Consider the following 20,351-nt stretch of genomic DNA (forward strand, 5'->3'; position numbering starts at 1 on the left):
GAGGAGGGTGTGGAGCTGAACTGAGAATAATCCTGTATTCATGAATTAATTAAAAGTGCAAACAGCAAATAAACTTGAAGGATTGTACATGGGATAGCTTAGTGACGTCATCGTCATGACAACAGAGCCAGCAATAAAGTCAAGTTCAGGGTAAATCAACTCTTTTTACAGTCAGACTCATCACACGTCTCAACAATACAGCCCGTACCATTCACCCAGACAGTTTAAAAAGCCTTTAGTTCAATAAAGAAATTGAGCGTATGATGAATTCAGTGTTTGCGCCCATTGGCAATTTATTCAATTTTGGGAAGGTGCCAGAAATATGACTTTGTCGCAGTTATATATTATGTTCGTTATTTTGAATATTTGTTTATTTAATTAATTTAGCTCTCCATAAATTGATCGCTGGAGCAAAGACGTTTAAAAACAGGCAACCTTTACTTTGAAGGCGAGCTGTTTTTGTTTCTGACTCTCGACTTCCTTTCCTCAATTTTTATTGTTAAAGTTGGATAACGGAACAAGCTGACGTTTTGGTGCACGTTTGGTGCACGTATTCGCTGCGACAATAACACAGGGCATTAACCGCATTCAGGCAGCATCGGCTATCGATCAACAAACTCACACGTAGCAGAATACATTAACAACTCACAGAATTATGTTTCAGCTGCATAAACTTATGTTTATTTACCTAAGTGGACGTAGTCATTGTGACGTCACCCATTAGTTTGTGGACTGACGTTTTGAAGCTTCGAGTTTGGCAATTTAGCCGTTGCCATCTTGGAATACGTCCGTTGCCATGTTGTCTTTTTGACCGATGAACAGAAGTTTCCATATTTGGAATGGGGAGGAGTGACATAGAGACGCCGAATACAGCTCTAGTAGCGGCAGCTACCTGTCAATCATAGTAGCCCCGCCCTAAAGCATACCCTGCTTTATGGTCTGTGTGACTCTAAATGGACCATAACTTACTTAATGAACATCATGCTGTATTGAAGAAGACTTGAAACTAGAGATTGAAACATAAACTCATGTTTACAATGTTTACTGAGGGAATAAATCAAGAGAGAAGTAGAGTCATTTAGAGTTCTATACAACGAAGAATGCAAGTTTGAAGACACTTCCGCATCGGATTCACTCGTCAGAACCAGAGGTTGCAGCGTGTTTAGCTGCAGATCAATACATTTTCTGCAAACAGCAGCAAATTGAAAATTAACAATCCAGCTAGTACAAGTTATCACATTATTATAGCAACATGACGAAACAAGACAAACAGAAGAACACAGATTATGCTTTTTAATAAGAAATGATTCATCTCCTACTTTGTTCCCGTACAAATGTTGTGTAGACTGACGCAACCTCACCAGAATTTTAACATTTGACTCTGATACAGAGATGTAAAGTAATATGTGATTCATCATCTGGTCTTTTCCTCGCATTGAAAGATAAGATTTTAATTCAAGTTGAGCAGAACTGCAGCAAAAGGCCCGAACAGGAAATGGAAAACGAGGATGCCCCAGAGGTTTAAGTATCTGCCCCCCCCCTAGTGTCCCTTTCCTCTGAGGCTTCTCTCCAACAGTAGTGATGTTGGACTCTAAGTTGAGCCTTGGTGACCCCTTCTGTCTGGATGGTCAGCAGGGACGTCCCAAGAACCCCAGCTTCATTCTCCAAGATCCAATTAAAAAACAGCCGGGGCTTTGGGGGTCTGGGAGGCAGAAGGAGAGTGTGTCTGCTTCAAGGGTATTTGCAGGTGGGCAATCTACAGGGTGGTTTTCCATCCCACTGAGAGTCACCCTGCGACGCATGCACACACAGACACATACACACTCACCCCTGGTCACTTAGGAAGCAGTCTTCCATGAAGAAGCATCTCTTGCAGGACCAAAAGGTTGTGCAGATCTGTTTTCCTGCCATGAGAAGCATCCATCACAGCAGCCTACAGGTTACAGGCTGCCATCTGTGAGGAGCGGGAGACGTGATGGAAGACCGCTCTATTTTTACCGTTCTCCCACACGGCTGTCCATCAGAGTCAATGCCATGATGTTTTTTTCACAACCAATGAACAGAAATTACCATAATTAGAATACAGATCACAGTAAGCCCGCCCTAAAGCATACCGTGGTATGTGGTCTGTTTGACTCTAAATGGACCATCATTTACTAAATGAATATCATGCTGTTTTGAAGAAAACTTAAAACTAGAGATTGAGACCATGAACTCATGTTTACAATGTTTAATAACACAAGTGAGAAGTAGGGTCATTTTCTCATGGACTTATATACAATCAGACTTATTTTTGGAACCAGAGGAGTCGCCTCCTGCTAGTCAGTAGAGAGAATGCAAGTTTTAAGACACTTTCACATCGCGTTCACTTGGCAGAACCAGAGGTTGCTGCCTCAAAACCAGGCAATGAGTCAAAATAGTCAAACGTCACAGACAGGGCAGGCATGTAGCAATCTGAGTATCAGGCAAACGGTCAGGGAGGTCGAAATAAAGGCTGTCTGTGCAAGCGGCTTATTACAACATTGTTTTTAGGAGCCACCCACAACAGGGGGCACACTCTGGACCTAATCATCACCAAAGGTGTAAACATTTCCAAGGTTGCTGTGACTGATGTTGCACTCTCTGATCATTTCTGTGTTTTCTTTGAGAGTGCAATCTCCTTGCACACAAATATCCAAACCAAGGTTGTGACAAAGCGTTGCATCTCTGAAAACACCAGTGAACTATTTATTCAGAAGTTCTCCTCCACACCAGCCCTCTCTTGCCTCTCAGTCAATGAGCTTGTAGATGGCTTCAATTTTAAAGTTAAAAATATTATTGATGCCATTGCACCCACTAAAGTGAAGGTTGTCTCGGGTAAGCAAAGATCTCCTTGGAGAAATGCTACGCTGGTCAGAATAGAGAAACGAGAGTGTCGGAAAGCTGAGCGCAGGTGGCGAAAAACTAATCTCCAGGTTCACTGTGACATCTATAAAGAGAGACTTCGCAATTATAATTTGGAACTTAGAAATGTAAGGCAGTCATTCTTCTCTGACATCATAACCAAAAACAAGAACAATACACGAGCCTTATTTGACAGGCTAACAAACCCTCCAGTGTCGGTAGCTGCTGAACTCCAATCCACTTGGGCATTCAATCAATTTGCCTCCTTTTTACTGACAAAATTCAGAAAATTAGACAAGCAGTCAGTGCCTCCACATCAACCACAGGATATGTGTTGTCCCGATCTCTGAATAACATCCATTCAAATATCATGACACAATTTCATTCAATCGACCGTAGAAGCCTAGAAGACATTATACAACATCTGAAGTCATCCTCCTGCTGCTTGGATATTCTACCAACACACTTTTTCAAAAATATTTCAAACTGCATGACCACTGATCTTTTACATATTGTAAACACATCCCTTCTCTCAGGTGTCTTCCCACAAGCCCTAAAAACTGCAGTTATTAAACCACTCCTAAAGAAGGCTAGTTTAATTCAATTCAATTTATTTTTGTATAGCCCAAAATCACAAATTACAAATTTGCCTCAGAGGGCTTTACAATATGTACACATTTGACATCCTCTTGTCCCGGGACCCTCACATCAGAACAGGAAAAACTCCCCAAAAAAACCCTTTAACGGGGAGGAAAGAGGAAGAAACCTGTGGGAGAGCAATAGAGGAGGGATCCCTCTCCCAGGATGGACAGAAGTGCAATGATGTCATGTGTAGAACAGGATAGTGAATTACAACACATTCAATGTAATTACAGCACATTCAATGTATGACACAACCACGACAGGAGGCAACACCTGGTCCAGGTTTAACCCGGATACACAGGAACCTGTGAGGAGAGAAAGCACAGAGACTCTGGTGAAGAAGCAGGTCAATAATGTGCATTAATGGTATCGGTAGTATGAAATAGTAATGTGAGTAATAATAAAAGTGATATTAGCAGTTGGAGTCAGCAGGGCCATGGTAGGAGGAAGGACCAGGGTCCAGATGAAACCATGCTCCATGGAAACCTGTGAGGAGAGGAAGCACAAGGACTCCAGGGAAGAGACAAAATCAGTACTGTGCATTAATGGTATCGGTAATAGGATTAATAATGTTAATAATGAAGATCGTAGTAGGTGTCAGCAGGGCCATGGCTGGTTGAAGAACCAGTGTCCAGATAAAACTGCGGTCATCCTGTGAGGCGAGAAAGCACAAATACTCCGGGGAAGAAGTAAAGTTAGTAATGAGCATTAATGGGACATCAATGCATACAGACGGAGGTGAAGAAGAGGAGGAGAGAGGTGCTCAGTGTAGGAAGTCCCCCTGTAGTTTTTGCCTATACCAGTTTGTCCATGGGCCGGTCCAAGGCAAGCCAGAGCCAGCCCTAACTATAAGCACTATCAAAGAGGAAAGTCTTAAGCCTACTCTTAAATGTGGTGAGTGTGTCTGCCCCCCGGACTGAAACGGGAAGCTGGTTCCACAGAAGAGGAGCTTGATAACTGAAGGCTCTGGCTCCCATCCTACTTTTTAAGACTCTAGGAACCACAAGTAACCCTGAATCACTGGATCGCAGCTCTCTAGTAGGGCAGTATACTATAAGCTCTTTAAGATATGATGGAGCCTGACCAATTTGGGCTTTGTAGGTAAGTAAAAGGATTTTAAATTCTATTCTAGATTTTACAGGGAGCCAGTGCAGAGAAGCTAATACAGGAGTAATATGATCTCTCCTCTTAGTTCTTGTTAGTACACAAGCTGCAGCATTCTGGATCAACTGGAGAGATTTAAGAGACTTATTAGAGCAGCCTGAAAATAAGGAATTGCAGTAATCTAGTCTAGAGGTAACAAATGCATGAATTAATTTCTCTGCATCGCTTTGAGATAGGATGTGCCTGATTTTTGAAATGTTACGTAGGTGAAAAAAGGCAGTCCTAGAAATAAGTTTTATCTGAGAGTTGAAAAACAAATCCTGATCAAAGGTAACTCCAATATTCTTTACGGTGCTGCTGGATACCAGCACAATGCCATCTAGAGAAACTATATCATTAGAAAACTGATTTCGGAGGTGTTCTGGGCCTAGCAGAATAACTTCAGTTTTGTCTGAGTTTAACATCAGGAAGTTGCAGGTCATCCAGGTTTTTATGTCCTTAAGACACGCTTGCAGTTTAGCGAGCTGGTTGGTTTCGTCTGGTTTGATCGATATATATAATTGAGTATCATCTGCATAACAATGAAAGGTTATAGAGTGTTTTCTGATAATATTGCCTAAAGGAAGCATCTATAAGGTGAACAAGATTGGTCCAAGCACAGAACCTTGTGGAACTCCATAACTGATGTTGGTCTTCATCGAGGCTTCATCATTTACATAAACAAACTGAGATCGATCCGATAAATAGGATCCAAACCAGTTCAGTGCGGTTCCTTTGATGCCAATATAATGTTCCAGTCTCTGCAACAGGATGTAGTGGTCTATAGTGTCGAACGCAGCACTAAGGTCTAACAGGACAAGAACAGAGACGAGTCCTTTGTCTGATGCGATTAGAAGGTCATTAGTTATTTTTACCAGAGCTGTCTCTGTGCTATGATGCTTTCTAAATCCTGACTTAGAGAGGAAGGGAAGGTTAGAGATCGGTCTATAGTTGGCCAACACCTCTGGATCCAGAGTGGGCTTCTGAAGAAGAGGTTTAATCACAGCTACTTTGAAGGACTGTGGTACATAACCTGTTACTAAAGACAGGTTGATGATATCTAATAAAGTTGTGCTAATTAATGGTAGCACTTCTTTAAGCAGCCTAGTCGGTATCGGGTCTAAGAGACAGGTGGACGGTTTAGACGTAAAAATTGTTGAAGTCAGGTTAGGTGTGAAAGACTAAGAACCAAGCTTTCAAATGAGTTATAGTCTAGTTTAGGTTTAGGGTTTAATAATAGGCTAGAGTCAAAGATGGCTGCTACTCCACCTCCTCGGCCGGCGCCTCGAGGAATGTGAGTATTGATATGACTTGGAGGAGTTGATTCATTTAGGCTGACATATTCTTCATTACTCAGCCAGGTTTCAGTAAGACAAAATAAATCAATATGATTATCTGCTATTAGTTCATTTACTAGTAGAGCTTTAGATGACAAAGATCTGATATTTAAGTTTAGACTCCGCAACAATGAAAAATTATAGGCCAATATCAAACCTCCCATTTTTAAGTAAAATAATTGAAAAGCGGTTTTCCAACAGCTGACCAACTTCTTGGCCGTAAATAACTGCTTTGATGTTTTCCAGTCAGGCTTTCGACAGCACCACAGCACTGAAACTGCTCTTGTTAAGGTTTTCAACGACATCCACTTAAACATAGACAATGGCAGAAGTTCAGTCTTAGTATTACTGGATCTCAGTGCTGCATTCGACACGGTCGACCATGCCATACTCCTAGAAAGACTAAACATCTGGGTGGCACTCTGGCACAGCACTTAACTGGTTTGAATCCTACTTGAAGGACCGAGAATACTTTGTGTCTGTAGCTGATTACATATCAGAGCTGACTAAAATGACATGTGGTGTTCCCCAAGGTTCAATACTGGGGCCTCTTCTGTTCAACATCTACATGCTTCCACAAACTCAGATTATGGAAAACAACAATGTGTGTTATCATAATTATGCAGACGACACACAAATCTACATAACTATGTCACCAGGGTACTATAATCCCATACAAGGGCTGGGTAACTGCATTGAACAAATCAACAACTGGATGTGCCAGAATTTTCTTCAATTAAACAAAGATAAAACAGAAGTAATTGTTTTTGGTACCAAGGACGAACAATTGAAAATCACCGCTCAGCTTCAGTCACTGATGTTAAAACCCACAAACCAAGCCAGAAATCTAGGTGTAGTTATGGATTCAGACCTCAACCTGAACAGACTCATCAAGACTATTACAAAATCAGCCTCCTATCACCTGAAGAATATATCAAGGATTAGAGGACTTATGTCTCAACAGGATTTGGAAAAACTTGTCCATGCATGTATCTTCAGCAGACTGGACTACTGTAACGGTGTGTTTACAGGTCTCTGTAAAAAGTCCGTCAGAAAGCTGCAGCTGATTCAGAACGCTGCAGCTCGAGTCCTCACTAAGACCAGGAGGGTGGATCACATCACTCCAGTTCTCAGGTCTTTGCACTGGCTTCCTGTCCAACAAAGAATTGACTTTAAAATCCTGCTGTTGGTTTACAAAGCACTGAATGGTTTAGGGCCAAAATACATCTCTGATCTGCTGCGACCTTATGAACCATCCCGACCCCTCAGGTCGTCTGGGACCGGTCTACTATCTGTTCCCAGAGTCAGAACTAAACATGGAGAAGCAGCGTTCAGTTTTTCTGTTCCACATATCTGGAACAAAGTCCCAGAAAGCTGCAGGTCTGCTGAGACCCTCAGCTCCTTTAAATCAAGATTGAGACTTTTCTGTTTGCTGCTGCCTTTAATTGAACCACATTCAATTAATATATTAATCAATTTCCTGCATTTCTGCATTTTACGACTGTATTTTATTTCTTACACTGTTTTTTAATGTTTTAATGCAATGAATGTTCTTAATTGTTTTTAGATCTCCTTTTCGTTTGCCTTATGTTTTGATGCTTTTATTGGTCTTATGTGAAGCACTTTGAATTACCTTGTTGTTGAAATGTGCCATACAAATAAACTTGCCGTGCCTAAACATGAGAAATTCCGTTCACAACGATGAATCAAATGGTCACGTGTCGTTCTGGGAGTTAATCTGTGATTAAGGTGGCAGAGGAAACTACATACATGTCTGGCTGGAGTTACAATAACAGCAGTGTTAAAACACAATGCTATGGACACACACTGTGGTCTGAGCCAGCAATGCCTCAAACATTAGGAACAGAATTAGAAAAAGGAAAATTACATTCGTACTATGCATTTTGTAACTAGTGAATAACATAATTACTAAAAATGTTAGTAGAATTGCATTTTTGTATTTCCAGCAACAACTTTTGATCACGATATTTAAATCTTTCTCGAATATAAAAAAAACTGGATTTTGTTTCAGGTATTTGTATGAAATACTAAAGACATTTTATATAACAGAAACCAAGACAGAAGATCCCTCTTCAGGTGACAAGATCAAGGCTTTGCCGTCTGCAGTCTGTATGAATGTATACAAATATATGTACTTGTGCACAACATACATATAAATACATCCTCACACATTTTATGACATGGCATACAATTAACTCCAACAGGTTTAGATTGTGGTGATCCACCTCTCCAGTTTCCTATCTGTATATATAAACACCTATATTGATTTGTAAAACCGATGATGAAGCACACTGTTTTCCAGTGATTGCAATGATTGTGCTATTACTGATCGTGTATCGCTCTCTCTTCAAGGGGAGTGGGCTGCATTTTCATTGAGATGATCCAAGGAGTGGCTGCCTTTCCAGGGATGAAGGACATCCAGGACCAGCTGGAGAGGATATTCCTGGTGAGTCGCTGGTGCTGCAGTGTGTGCACTGTATGTGTATGAGTACAGTATGTGTTCCTACTCTGCAGCATATACATCCTACCTCTCCTTTCTTTCAGTCCAACAACAGCAGCATTATGAGTGTTGCTAAAGATGTAAATAGAATAACTGAGGTTCAGTAATGATACCTCACTTTGAGGAATACTAATAGTTTTTGGTCATTTTACAAATAACCCACTTACCTACGAACACACAAACTTTGCCATTAAGAATTGGATAATGTGAAAGGACTTCTACATCTTGACCCTGTTCTGGATGATAATATATAATAATATTGACACAATCCATCTATTTTGTGCTGTATACTAAGAGCACGAACACATCAGTCATAATTTCGTTTAGATGAAAACTCACATTGGCTCCTGGTGTTCTGGGAGAAGGAAATAACAGGAGTAAGAGGCCAAACGGCTTTAATATGTTCTTTTAGCTGCTGTGTGGTGGATCTAATGTATGCCGATGTGCAGAGTGGGTCATGTGGTTTTTGAAAAGTAACTGATCCATGTGTAGTGAATTTGGTGCGGTGTTTTTTTACCTTAGTAACTTTAGTTACCTATTTCTTGATATGGAAATGAGTTTGTTTGTATTGTTCAGTAGCTAGCAAAATAGCCTTAAATACCAGCATGAAAGAAAGAACCCTGATAAGATGGTGGACTGTGATCCTGCCTGAAAACAAATATATCGCTCACCCCTTTACCCAGGCCTGACTTTTAGCAGGGAAACAGATTTTGAGAAATATGACATCATTAATTTCACTTTAGAAGGCCATATTCAAACATGAAGGAAACAGTTCTAAACAATGCTGGTGTCACAACTGTATGCGAATCAAGAGTTTACCATCTTCACTCTGATTTGCCTCTTTGTGCTGTGTTGTGTTGCGAGCGTTGAGAAGAGACTTTTTTTTGTTTATTTATCTTCAGAAGCAAATGCTTCAGCCTTTCAGGAAGAACCCTTTTCTAACACAAATGCAGCTCACCTCTTTGATTCCTACCTAAGCTGACATGCGGAGTCTCGTGTTTCTGCATGCAGTGCCACCCTAAATGAGATGGAACTCAGGGTTTGCAGCTTAAATGCACACAGACAAAGTAGTAGGAATTCTATGATGTTTTGAGTCAACATGAACCACAGGAACACGGCTGCAGCTGAACAATAGCACAGCAGCCTTTAAGTAGTTGCATACCGTATAAATATTGTACATATCTCTGCATTGAATTGTAGGATGGCGTAAATATATTTTAAAGTGAAGGGAGGTCTCACGAGTCCTTCGTTCGCTCGATCTGATCCCCCCCCGATATCATTTCATCCCCAATCTCTTAATTGAAGCAGAGTGTAGCAGGCCAGACATCATGGATTTATATTCATAGGCTGGAAGGCCCTGAATAATTTATGTAGAAAATTACAGAGATGAGAGTATGAAAGGGTCTGAAGTCAAGTATGGAGACAAAGGATGTTTGGCCTCTGGGCTGAAGGCTAAAGATACGCATCTGAGAGATGGGATGGATTTTTGGATGAAGGGATGAGGTGGAGGAAGCCCGGCAGGCAGCAGTTCTCTCACAGAGCACGTAAGCCGAGCAGGAGGAGAGATAGAAAAATGCTTCTTATCGATTGTCTTTTATGCCGAAAGGGAAAGGCGGGGCTTCCTGCACACATCTGTAAGAGGCTGCAGCCCCTCTCAGACACAAAGACACACCATGATTGGATAAAGAGGTCCGACAGTGGGATGGCCGCTGGCCAGACTGATGATGGGGCTCAGCTGCACACTGCTTCCCTACAGAGGCTCTTCAGTTTGGTCCGAAATCTTGAAATGTTTTACGTTCTGGCGCCATCATGGAGGTCCCCTGAAGAATTGAATGTGCGCAGACAATGTCTACTGTACGCAGGCTAAACAAAGAGCCGTGAGCCTTGAAAGAGAACACCTGATAAAAAGTGATTTGGTGGAACTGCAGGTTAGATCCATTCAGATTTCACTGAAAATGTTCTACACACATGATTAATTCTACACAATGAGACTTTAAGGCTACAGATACATAGTAACATTGTGTTCTTCCCGCATCTCTTTCCAGAACAGTGCTGTGTAACATTTTGGGCTATTTTTTAACAATGTGCAAGTGCTGCATGACATGTCACTTTTGCCACAAAACAAATTATTCAGTAAGAATCCCCCGCATTCATTTGTAGATCAATGCTGACTGCTTTACCTCCAATCTGCTTCACCACATTCATAACTATACCCCGGCTCTGGCCCGGAGGCTTTATATTTTCCTGTTGTACATCGGTACATCCATCCATACGTCCCATCAGTACCTCCCTACGTACGTCTGTTGACATTTGACTTCATCTGTAATTACAGAGATCAGGCTTTTTTTGTGCTTCGAGGAATAAATTCCTCCTTCAGCTCGTTCTCCAGCGGGGCCTCCAGCAGCACCGGCTGGGTCTGGGTTTGCCCACCGTGACAAACCCAGATCTGGCGAAACATTTTTCGTAGTGCATAGTAGCTTTAAATATTATAATTTACATTTATTTTTAAGTTCAACCTGATCCGTAATTACTGAGATTGTGTTTTTTTTGTGCTATGAGGAATGAATGCCATCATTTCAGGTGCTGTCAACTTTACCTCTACATAATGTGGTTGATTTCAGACGTTATATAGACCTAACTTCCATTAACACAACATTAACTGAAATTTCTTTTGTATTCCAGCTATATTTATTTTGTCTTTGTTTATAACATAACTCTATAATTATATTCCATCACCTAGAAAATACTGATGGGCACTAACTGAGCCTTTGCCATTTCTCATCCAAATCACATTCTGTGTTTCTGTTCATTTGTATTTAGCTGTCAGCTAGAAGTAAAAGAGATGGATGAATATGGAAATACAGAGGTGTGGCGAGGCAAAGTGTGATCACAGTACCAGCCTACCTGTCAGAGTAAGCCTGATGTTGACATTTCCATCTGTCCTGCCTCCTCTGTGGCCTTGTGTGTGCTGTCAGAATCGGTCAGAGTTTGGATGCACAGCCTCAGAGACTCATGTGAAGGGCACCATCGATGAATTATGTGGAGTCAGAAGCATCTTAAAGGCCATGTTGTTTGAAGAGAGGAAGAGGAAAGGTCAGCCTCCATCACTGTTAGAGAGGCATCCTGCCAGGAGTTGAGTCGACACATTGAACACACCGTCCTCAGAGCTGGAATGTCACATGGTGGCCTGAGGTTTTTCTCATGTCAGCGGAATGGGCCGTTTGCATTCTTGTGAGAAACAAGAGCTCTTGATAGGTGCTGTCGCTCATTGCAGGGTCCTTACGGGGACTGTGATAGTATTCAATGATCATTTATTGTCATTCTGCATCACAGGGTTCCACCCATCTATCCATTATCCATCCATTATCATCCATCTGCCTATCAGGGGCAGCAGGCTAAGCAGGGTATTCCAGATATCCAAGGGAGGTGTCCAAGAGGCATCCTGATCAGATGCCCAAACTACCTCACCTGGCCTCTTTCAACACAAAGAAGCAGGGCCTGAACTCTGAGTTCCCTCCGGATTTCTGATCTGATCCCCCTCGCTAAGGCCTACGGGGGAAGCTCATTTTGGCTGCTTGTATCCACAATCTCGTTCTTTCGGTCACTACCCAAAGCTCATGACCAGAGGTGTGGGTCGGAATGTAGATGGACTGGTAAATCGAGAGCATTGCCTTCCGGCTCAGCTCCCTCTACAGTGCTAACGCTACACTGGCACTGTCTGCCAATTTAACGCTCTATTTTTACACTCCCTTGTGAGCAAGACCCCGAGACACTTGAAAGCCCTCACTTGGGGCAGTGTCTCACTCAAGACAGGGTTGCAAAACTGAATGCATTTGAAGCCGAGTCCATTTAAGCTACACAAGAAAAACATGACAAAACAAAAACAGTAGTGCATTCATTTAGTGCATTTTTTTATGATTTCCATCAGGAGCAATGTAAACAGCAATGTAAAAATTCGTCATCAGGAAGACATTGTCCATCAAGTGTGACTGTGTTTGAGCACCAAGCCTCATTGATGTAAACACGCCTCCTCTTGTCCCACTCAGTGCTGCGTTCTGTCCTGCAGTCCAACTGCCAAATGCAGCTTGATCCGGGATGCCAAGATGGAGCCAGGTCTCTGGCTGAACAGTGACTGACCTCCCATCACTGGGTTCGCCTGAAGTCATTGCTCATCCAGCTTATTTTTCTGTGACCAGACATCAGACAGACAGGTGTAAGCTGGGTAGAGTACTAGCCTTAGTTCCTAGCTGGGTCAGTTTAGCTTCCATCCTCCCTCTCCTGGGCCAGTGGTTTTTGGTGGTGTTTGGTCCGGCAGGTCTGGCTGGATTGTTGGAAGATGCCATGGGCGGTGAGCACTCTAGCTGCACTTAATCCATTCCCAACACGTTCTTTTCAGAATTTGAAAAGTTTACTCTGTAATATACCATAAGCGCTCCAGAAATAAAGACGAAAAGACAACAAACAAAAATGTAGCAGAGTTCATGGGAGCTACTAAAATTTAAAGATTTGACGTAAAATTTGACGTATTTGGAAGAGAAAACGGTAAAATGATAACCCAAGCATCCATCACAGCGTACTGGTTCAACTGTGTCCTGCTATGCTTCCAGTAGCATTTTTTTCTTCTGTGCAATATGGGACTTTTACCAACGTTATAGAGGCACTCACTTCCATACTTCTCTTTAAGTGCTAGCTAACCTGGTTTCACTGTTGTTCTCAATCTGTCTGATCATCTGACAGATGGCGTTTCTTTCCTCCTCATTGTCGGGATGCAGCTGTGTTTCTCAGATTCATCAATATCTTAATCCACAGAACAATTACAAAAATAGTAGTAAATTGTAATTGGTCTTTAACGGGAGGAGTCCGTTGATTCATTTTTGTACTTCTATTAATTGTTATTTGTACTCTTATTATTTGTTGTTATTAGTACAACAGTTACAACAGAGGGGACGTGAAGCACATGAGCTTTTGCTACAAGACGGATTTCTGAGTATTTGTTCACAAGAGGTCCCTTCTCCTGTCCTTGAATTTATTGGAGTGCAAATAAAAGGCCAGTGTGTAGGATTTAGGATATCTAGCATTGACTTTGCAGATTGCAACCCAAATGAAACTTCTCCAGTGTGCCAAGTAAAGAACTATGGTGGCTGACGTGAAAAGAGAAATGGCCCCACCGAGTGTTTGGTTTGTCCTTTCTGGGCTACTGTCGTGGTTACATGGCAGACTCAGTGAAGATATAGACGACGCATTGGAAGGTAACGAAAAGACAAAGATTATTATTTCAGGCTGATTATACAAGAAAGGAAAACATACTTGTCAATAATATATTCCATCTCTACCAACAGAGTCCCCTGCTACATGCTGCCCATTTCAGTTTTGTTGGGCGAACAACAACGGAACAGGAAGAATTTTTTGGTGATTTGTATCTGCTCGATCAGCGGTTCCCAAACTTTTTAGGCCACGCACCCCCTTCTACATCCCGACCGGGTTCACGCACCCCCAATCCCTCACACCTTAAAAAAGCAAAAAAGCAACAGAGCCTATTTATAGCCGCATAAAAATCGGACCAATGAGAGAACAGTTTGCTCACGCGTGGCGTTTGTTTACAAGATAAAAAACACAAAAAAGACAAAAAATCTTCCTGCACTGTGCCTACTGAAAGGTAACGGACGTTCACCAGAAGAGTGGCCAGATTGGCCACATCTGTAGACTCGTCTACTTGCAGAGAGTAAAACTCACTCTTCTTCACGTGACCGACTAATGTAGCCACTAATGTAGCCACTAATGTAGCGGTGTCGAAGTGTACCTGAGCAATACACTGAAGCCCCGACTCCCCGGGTGCCTGTCACTTGGCAGCCCACTGCTCCCTATATACAGGGATGGGTCAAATGCAGAGACAAATTTCCCCCTTAAAGGGATAAAGATAGCATACATTCTATTCTATTCTATTCTAGGATGTCTTCGGACAAAGCATCGATGCACAGTGTTGTTGGACTCCGGGATCATGTCCAACTTTTTTGCTCTTTCTCCAATCATACATTCCACCGTCAGATTACCATTTGGGGAATCTGCGTTGCCAATCCAAGTGAAGCCCAGACACAGATACTTTTCATCATATTTCCTCTTTTTTTTCCCAGTCTGATGCGCTCTCCTCTCTTTTTTCACCTTGACTCCGCGATGGACCGATGTGCTCCCGATTTGTCTGTGCTATCCCTTCCTCCTTTTCGGTCTCCTCCGTCTCATCTTCCTCTGACTCTGGCTCGATTTCTTCTCCCGGTCTCTCCCCAACGCACCTCTCCGTTCCCCTCGCCTCCGATTCCTCTCTCTCTCTCTGTCCCTCTCCTCTTTTACCACTGATAGCTTCAGATGTCCCACCTGACAGTTTCCCCGATTTCAGCCAGTTTAGCATATTTAAATTAATGTTGCTGAATGCATGAAGTTCGCTGTTAGCTGACGTTAGCTGCACCAGCTAGGCTACCTAGTGTGAAGTAAAAGACTGGCGAAAGGAGCTGAAGTTCATTTATTTATTAAATTGTAAGTTTTTAATTTTTTATTTAAATCCTACAAAGGAAATTTTTATAATTCATGTTTTTATTTTGTGAAAAATCCCACTTAAATTAAATTGTTTTATATTATATTTAATATTAATTATTACACCATTAGACCACCATTACACTTTTCCTCTCGCGCACCCCCTAGAGGCAGCTCGCGCACCACACTTTGGGAATCCCTGTGCTAGATAAACCCCATTTAGACAGACATATAGCAAAAATGCTGAAGAATAAATCGATGAATACATATACCCTCAAATAGCTTTCTTGTCCTCCGGTCGGCAGTAATGACATAGGCCTGTGCTCTTCTTTAGATCATCTTTAACACGGCTTTGTGTCTCTAGACTTCTCTCTCACACACTCTCTGAGAATGTATATGGGAATTAAAGTCGTGGTGGATGAGGCCGGGCCCAGGCGAGCTGGTTAACTAGCTGTCACCACACAGATTACGTCCACTGGGTGGACGATATGAATACGGACAGGTCTATCTACCGGAAATAGCCTGTCAGGCAGAGGTGTGTGTGTGTGTGTGTGTGTGTTCAAAAGACAGCAAGCTGCCTCCTTATATTAGTGTGACTGAAATAGCGGTTTGTGGTGAAATTTGGCCACAGACATCTGACAGCCATGGATAATATTATAGCTTATGTTTCTGGAGATAAGCTTTGGTGTTTACACCAACACATTGGCCAGTTCACATGATCATAATAATCTGATTGTCAATCAGATTTATGCATCACAGCAATTAACATTTCTACATGTTTCTTAGATGACGCTTTTGTTTGTATTCTTGTTGCCGTGCTGCGCAGCAGACTCTGAACTCCTTGTCCTTATACACGGTTCATAGCTAATGCACTGTATTTTGTACATCCCACAAAATGTATGTAATAATGTCATAATTGTGAGCCAGGACAGGTGATGTAGTATTAAGAGCAACACATTCCATGTAGGGAGGTTAGGACTTTCACCTAGGAGATCACCGTTTGTGTTCTGTGTAAAATCAGAAGTCAACATTGATTTATTTGTCACGTTACTATCGTACTTTAGGACTTCCGTAGTTATTTCAACCCCGACGCTGACTTCTATGTCACAAAGGCCTTTACACAGCAGGTTCATCAATATATTTATCCGTTTTTGTCACGAGTACGCTCACACACCGCTATTAAAGAGATCAACCAATCACGTTGTGCGGACCAGACATATTCAAACCTAGACTATAGTGTACACCAACATGGACCTTCTGTAGTTCGAGCCAAGACGGCAAACTTTATTACTTCTTTCAAACTTGACAAAAGCAGCGAAGACCAGATCCACTCCTTCCGTCCTTACCCGACACAATAAAAGCCCTGGACATACACAATGTGTAACTGTTTACCAGAGGGAGCTGAAGTTCACTCAGAGCATTTCACTAAAAGCAAACTCAAGAAAATATCTTACAGTCGCTTCGGCTGTACAACATAATAACAATGTGTGTGTGTTCATGCTAATGAAGGAGCATGTCAGCCAGTGCAACAGTGGGGCTCATTGATGTTTTATGGAACACAGGAAGAAGATATATCAGGCTTTGACACACTCACATTGCTTGTTAGTCGATACATTCAGTCTAGACTTTCACCAGAACCATCCTTTAAATCTTCCTTTACAAACAATATGTATATGCTGCTAAAAAGAATATGATGCCATGAGAAGCCTTTGTGAGAGCGCTTCCTTACAGTAGAACCATGAGAACATGGTGCTACAGAACAACTCTTAAATCGGGTTTGTGCAGCAGAAGGCTCCGGCATGGTGCAAATACTCAGCCTCTCTCGATAGAGACCCTGTTTATTTAGAGTGTATTCCTGCTAGGGAGACTAAGCCAGTGCACATGTGAGCTGGTCTTCCCTCAGGAGAGCGCGAGAGGCTGCTGGGGAGATAAATAATACCATTTCAGCCACTGTGTCAGGGACATGAGCGTCCATCTGCTGAACCAGACAGGAGAGTCGGGACTTACTGAACACATTCCACCCGGCGCAGTGGGAGACAGCTGAGCCACTTGGCTCTGGTTCTGATGCGTTTCACCCCTGCCTGGAGGTGACCCCAATCTGATGGCTGTTGGAGAGCAGCTAGGGGTGGTACTGGGACTGTCAAGAGCAGAGGAGGAGACGAGGGCTGTGGTCAGCGTTGGGACAAAGACAGAGTAGAGGTAGGAATGTGGATGAGGCAGGGGTCAGTGCTGGTGTTTATGTTTGGAGCAAGAGATCTCTAAGGCAACAAATGCAAGATACAAACCTGCACCTCCCAGGAGGACAGAATGAAGGGGAGACATGTGAACAGGGTTAAAAAGAGAGCAATATCAGCAGGAAACCCCCCAGTTGGTTACTTACGTTAAAACAATATTTTCGTTTTGTATTATAACTGTTCTGAAATGTTTTGGCTAAATGTGCAAATGATTATTTTTGTAATGGTAACTTTTGGGGAATTTAGGAGAAATGTACAGATGCAGATTGTTGTAAAATAAACACAATGTGTATTTTAGATTGTTTCTTTCAACAGTCTGAAAGAAGTGGTTTATAGCTAAATGTGTACAGAATGAACAACATAACAGAGATACAAAACATTCAATGCATATGATAGAACCACGGCAGGAGGCAAGACAAGGGTCCAGGTACAGCCAGGATCCACGGACACCTGTGAGGCGAGAAAGCACTCTGGTGAAGAAGCAAAGTCAGTAATGTGTGTTAAGTATCTGTAGGAGCCATGAGTTAGGTCTGGATATTGTAAATGTATATATTGGGAGTTTGACCACGGGTGTCAGTGTGGATTATTGTGGCAGGTAATCGGTATATAGGGCACAGGTGCAACAGACAGCTAATGAAGCATGGGTGGCGACGAGATCACACTGTTTTTGCCGCAAGCAAGACACACCAGATGGAAGATAAGTTCTATCATCATCTGTAAACTCTAATTAAAACCTCACCCGAAGGTGAAAGAGCCTGGAATCTCTTTGTTGAAGCGAGTAAGAAACAGGATCTTCTCCCGCCCCCAGTCGAGTGGTTAGTTGCTGGAATCAGTCACTACAGTATCGGTAATAGAAATAGTAATGCGAGTAATAATAAAAATGATATGAGCAGTAGGAGTCAGCAGGGCCATGGTGGGAGGAAAAACCAGGGTCCAGATATAACCACGACCCATGCAAACCTGTGAACAGTAGGAGAAATAGGTTTTAAATTATAAATGTTATAAATGAGAATAATGAGCTATGTTTGTTTCCAGCGTTCGACAGTAGCTCTGTGCATTCTGGTTTACCGTCACTACTTCCTGGGCACTAATCAGGGCTATCATTGTGTTGTCAATTACACCAATGTTTTTCCTATGACAAGTCAAAATGGCGACTATCTTTTTTTGCTTCAGATTCATCAACCCCAGAAAAAAGGTGCAAAATATAATAATGGCTAAATTCCATTTAGGTTTACTAGTTTTGGTCCATCTGGCTCACTGTCATAACTCACTGGGACACCTAAATGGAATGCAACCATTGGTATTAGTAACACCTGTGCTCGTCCTGCCAACACAGGTGAAAATGGCTGTCATGAGAAAGGTCTGTTACTTTCCCATTTTAAGTTTGCAGAACTTCGCAGGAAAAGTCCACTCATTTTACACGTGAATATCAGATGATATCATTAGTAGGCGTTAGGGGTGGGGGAAAAATCTATCCAGCATAGTGTCGCGATATTTTGCATGGCGATATTGTATCGATACACGGACGCAAAGTATCAATCTTTTATTTTATAAACTACAATTATTTTTTTTGGAAAAATCAAATCAATTGCTTTTTCAGTCCACTAGATGGTGCAGAGTTATTTTCTGCTGAGGTCAGCAAAGGTCCTGGGTCAGCGTGATTGGTAGGAAGTTGATCAAAACAAAGAGACATCTGACCTCACAACGGGGTTAAACCTGCCAACAGTAGCCGGCTCATGGGGAGAGTGCAGCGCATCACTGTCTCTCTGCCCTCGACGTCCACGCATCACAAGTTATACGGAGTTATATAACTCTAATATCCTACTTATATAAGTTATAGTATCGTGATAATATCGTATCGCGATCGCAGTACCGTGATAATATCGTATCGCGATCGCAGTACCGTGATAATATCGTATCGCGATCGCAGTATCGTGATAATATCGTATCGCGATCGCAGTATCGTGATAATAGCGTATCGCGATCGCAGTATCGTGATAATATCATATCGCGATCGCAGTATTGTGATAATATCGTACCGCGATCGCAGTATCGTGATAATATCGTATCGCGATCGCAGTATCGTGATAATATCGTATCGCGATCGCAGTATCGTGATAATATCGTATCGCGATCGCAGTATCGTGATAATATCGTATCGCGGGATCTCTGGTGATTCCCACCCCAAGTAGGCGTGTAACGGTACACAATTATGGTTCGGGGTAAGTTTGCACACTCACCAGGGACATGAAATGCATGAGGACGCGTTTGTTTTCATTTTGCCCATTTTGAACAGAAGTGTCATGAACAGATGCAGAAGCAACATTGGCAAATGTTCCCCTCCCATTGACTTCCATTCTATGAGCGCAAAGGGAAGAATATAAATGTGCTTCCATTCACATCCCCCAACGGATCGGCAAGTGATTCTAGATTCATGCAATTTTCATTTTGTAATAATTCATCCATACCATGACAACAATCAAACAGTTTAAAACAACAGCTACAATCCTGCAGAAAATACAGTTAATTGAGAGTGCAGTTTCCCGTGCTGGTACTCCTGTCTGTCTCTGGAAACTGGAGCTAATACACCGACTATGGAGAATACCTCATACAACCCCACTTCAAACCCGCCAAAATATCCCGTTAAGGACTGAAGACAATCTGCATCATATATATTTCTGAAGCGTTTCATGTCAGCTGCTTTGTTCACTGATGAGTCTCTCAGCTGCTTTCAGGACATAAACACAGACCTCTCTAATCTCTTCATTCTCTCTCTGGTAACAAATATAATTGGGGGTTCCTGTGTGAAGGTCAACCATTCTGTTTGTTTGTGTCTGGCTGGCCGGGTGGTCTGTGACATAGCTTGGGGGTGTCAGAGTATGTATGTCTGGCAGAATGTGCATGCAGAGCTCAGGGTCACGGCCTTTGACCTCACAGGAATTCCTCTGAGGCAGAACTTTCTCCTTCTTATCCGTCCTCTCTGCACATCCTCCATGCTCTCACACGCTATGAGATAGCCCTGCCCTCCTTGATGTGTTGACATGTCCTCCATGTCGACATGCTGTC

The 20,351-nt window shown here is 42.3% G+C and overlaps 1 protein-coding gene across 2 annotated transcripts in view; it reads left to right on the top strand.

The window, feature by feature from the left end:
• cdk14 (cyclin dependent kinase 14) overlaps positions 1–20,351 on the top strand; it is a 203,506-nt gene that overhangs the window by 106,069 nt on the left and 77,086 nt on the right. For both annotated transcript variants that reach the window (XM_079275678.1, XM_079275679.1), the window contains one exon: positions 8,379–8,472. In XM_079275678.1, the coding sequence (XP_079131804.1) occupies positions 8,379–8,472 (94 nt within the window). The remainder of the gene's footprint in view (positions 1–8,378; positions 8,473–20,351) is intronic.

The sequence above is a fragment of the Melanostigma gelatinosum genome (assembly GCF_949748355.1).
Source record: "Melanostigma gelatinosum genome assembly, chromosome: 9".
Lineage (NCBI taxonomy): Eukaryota > Metazoa > Chordata > Actinopteri > Perciformes > Zoarcidae > Melanostigma > Melanostigma gelatinosum.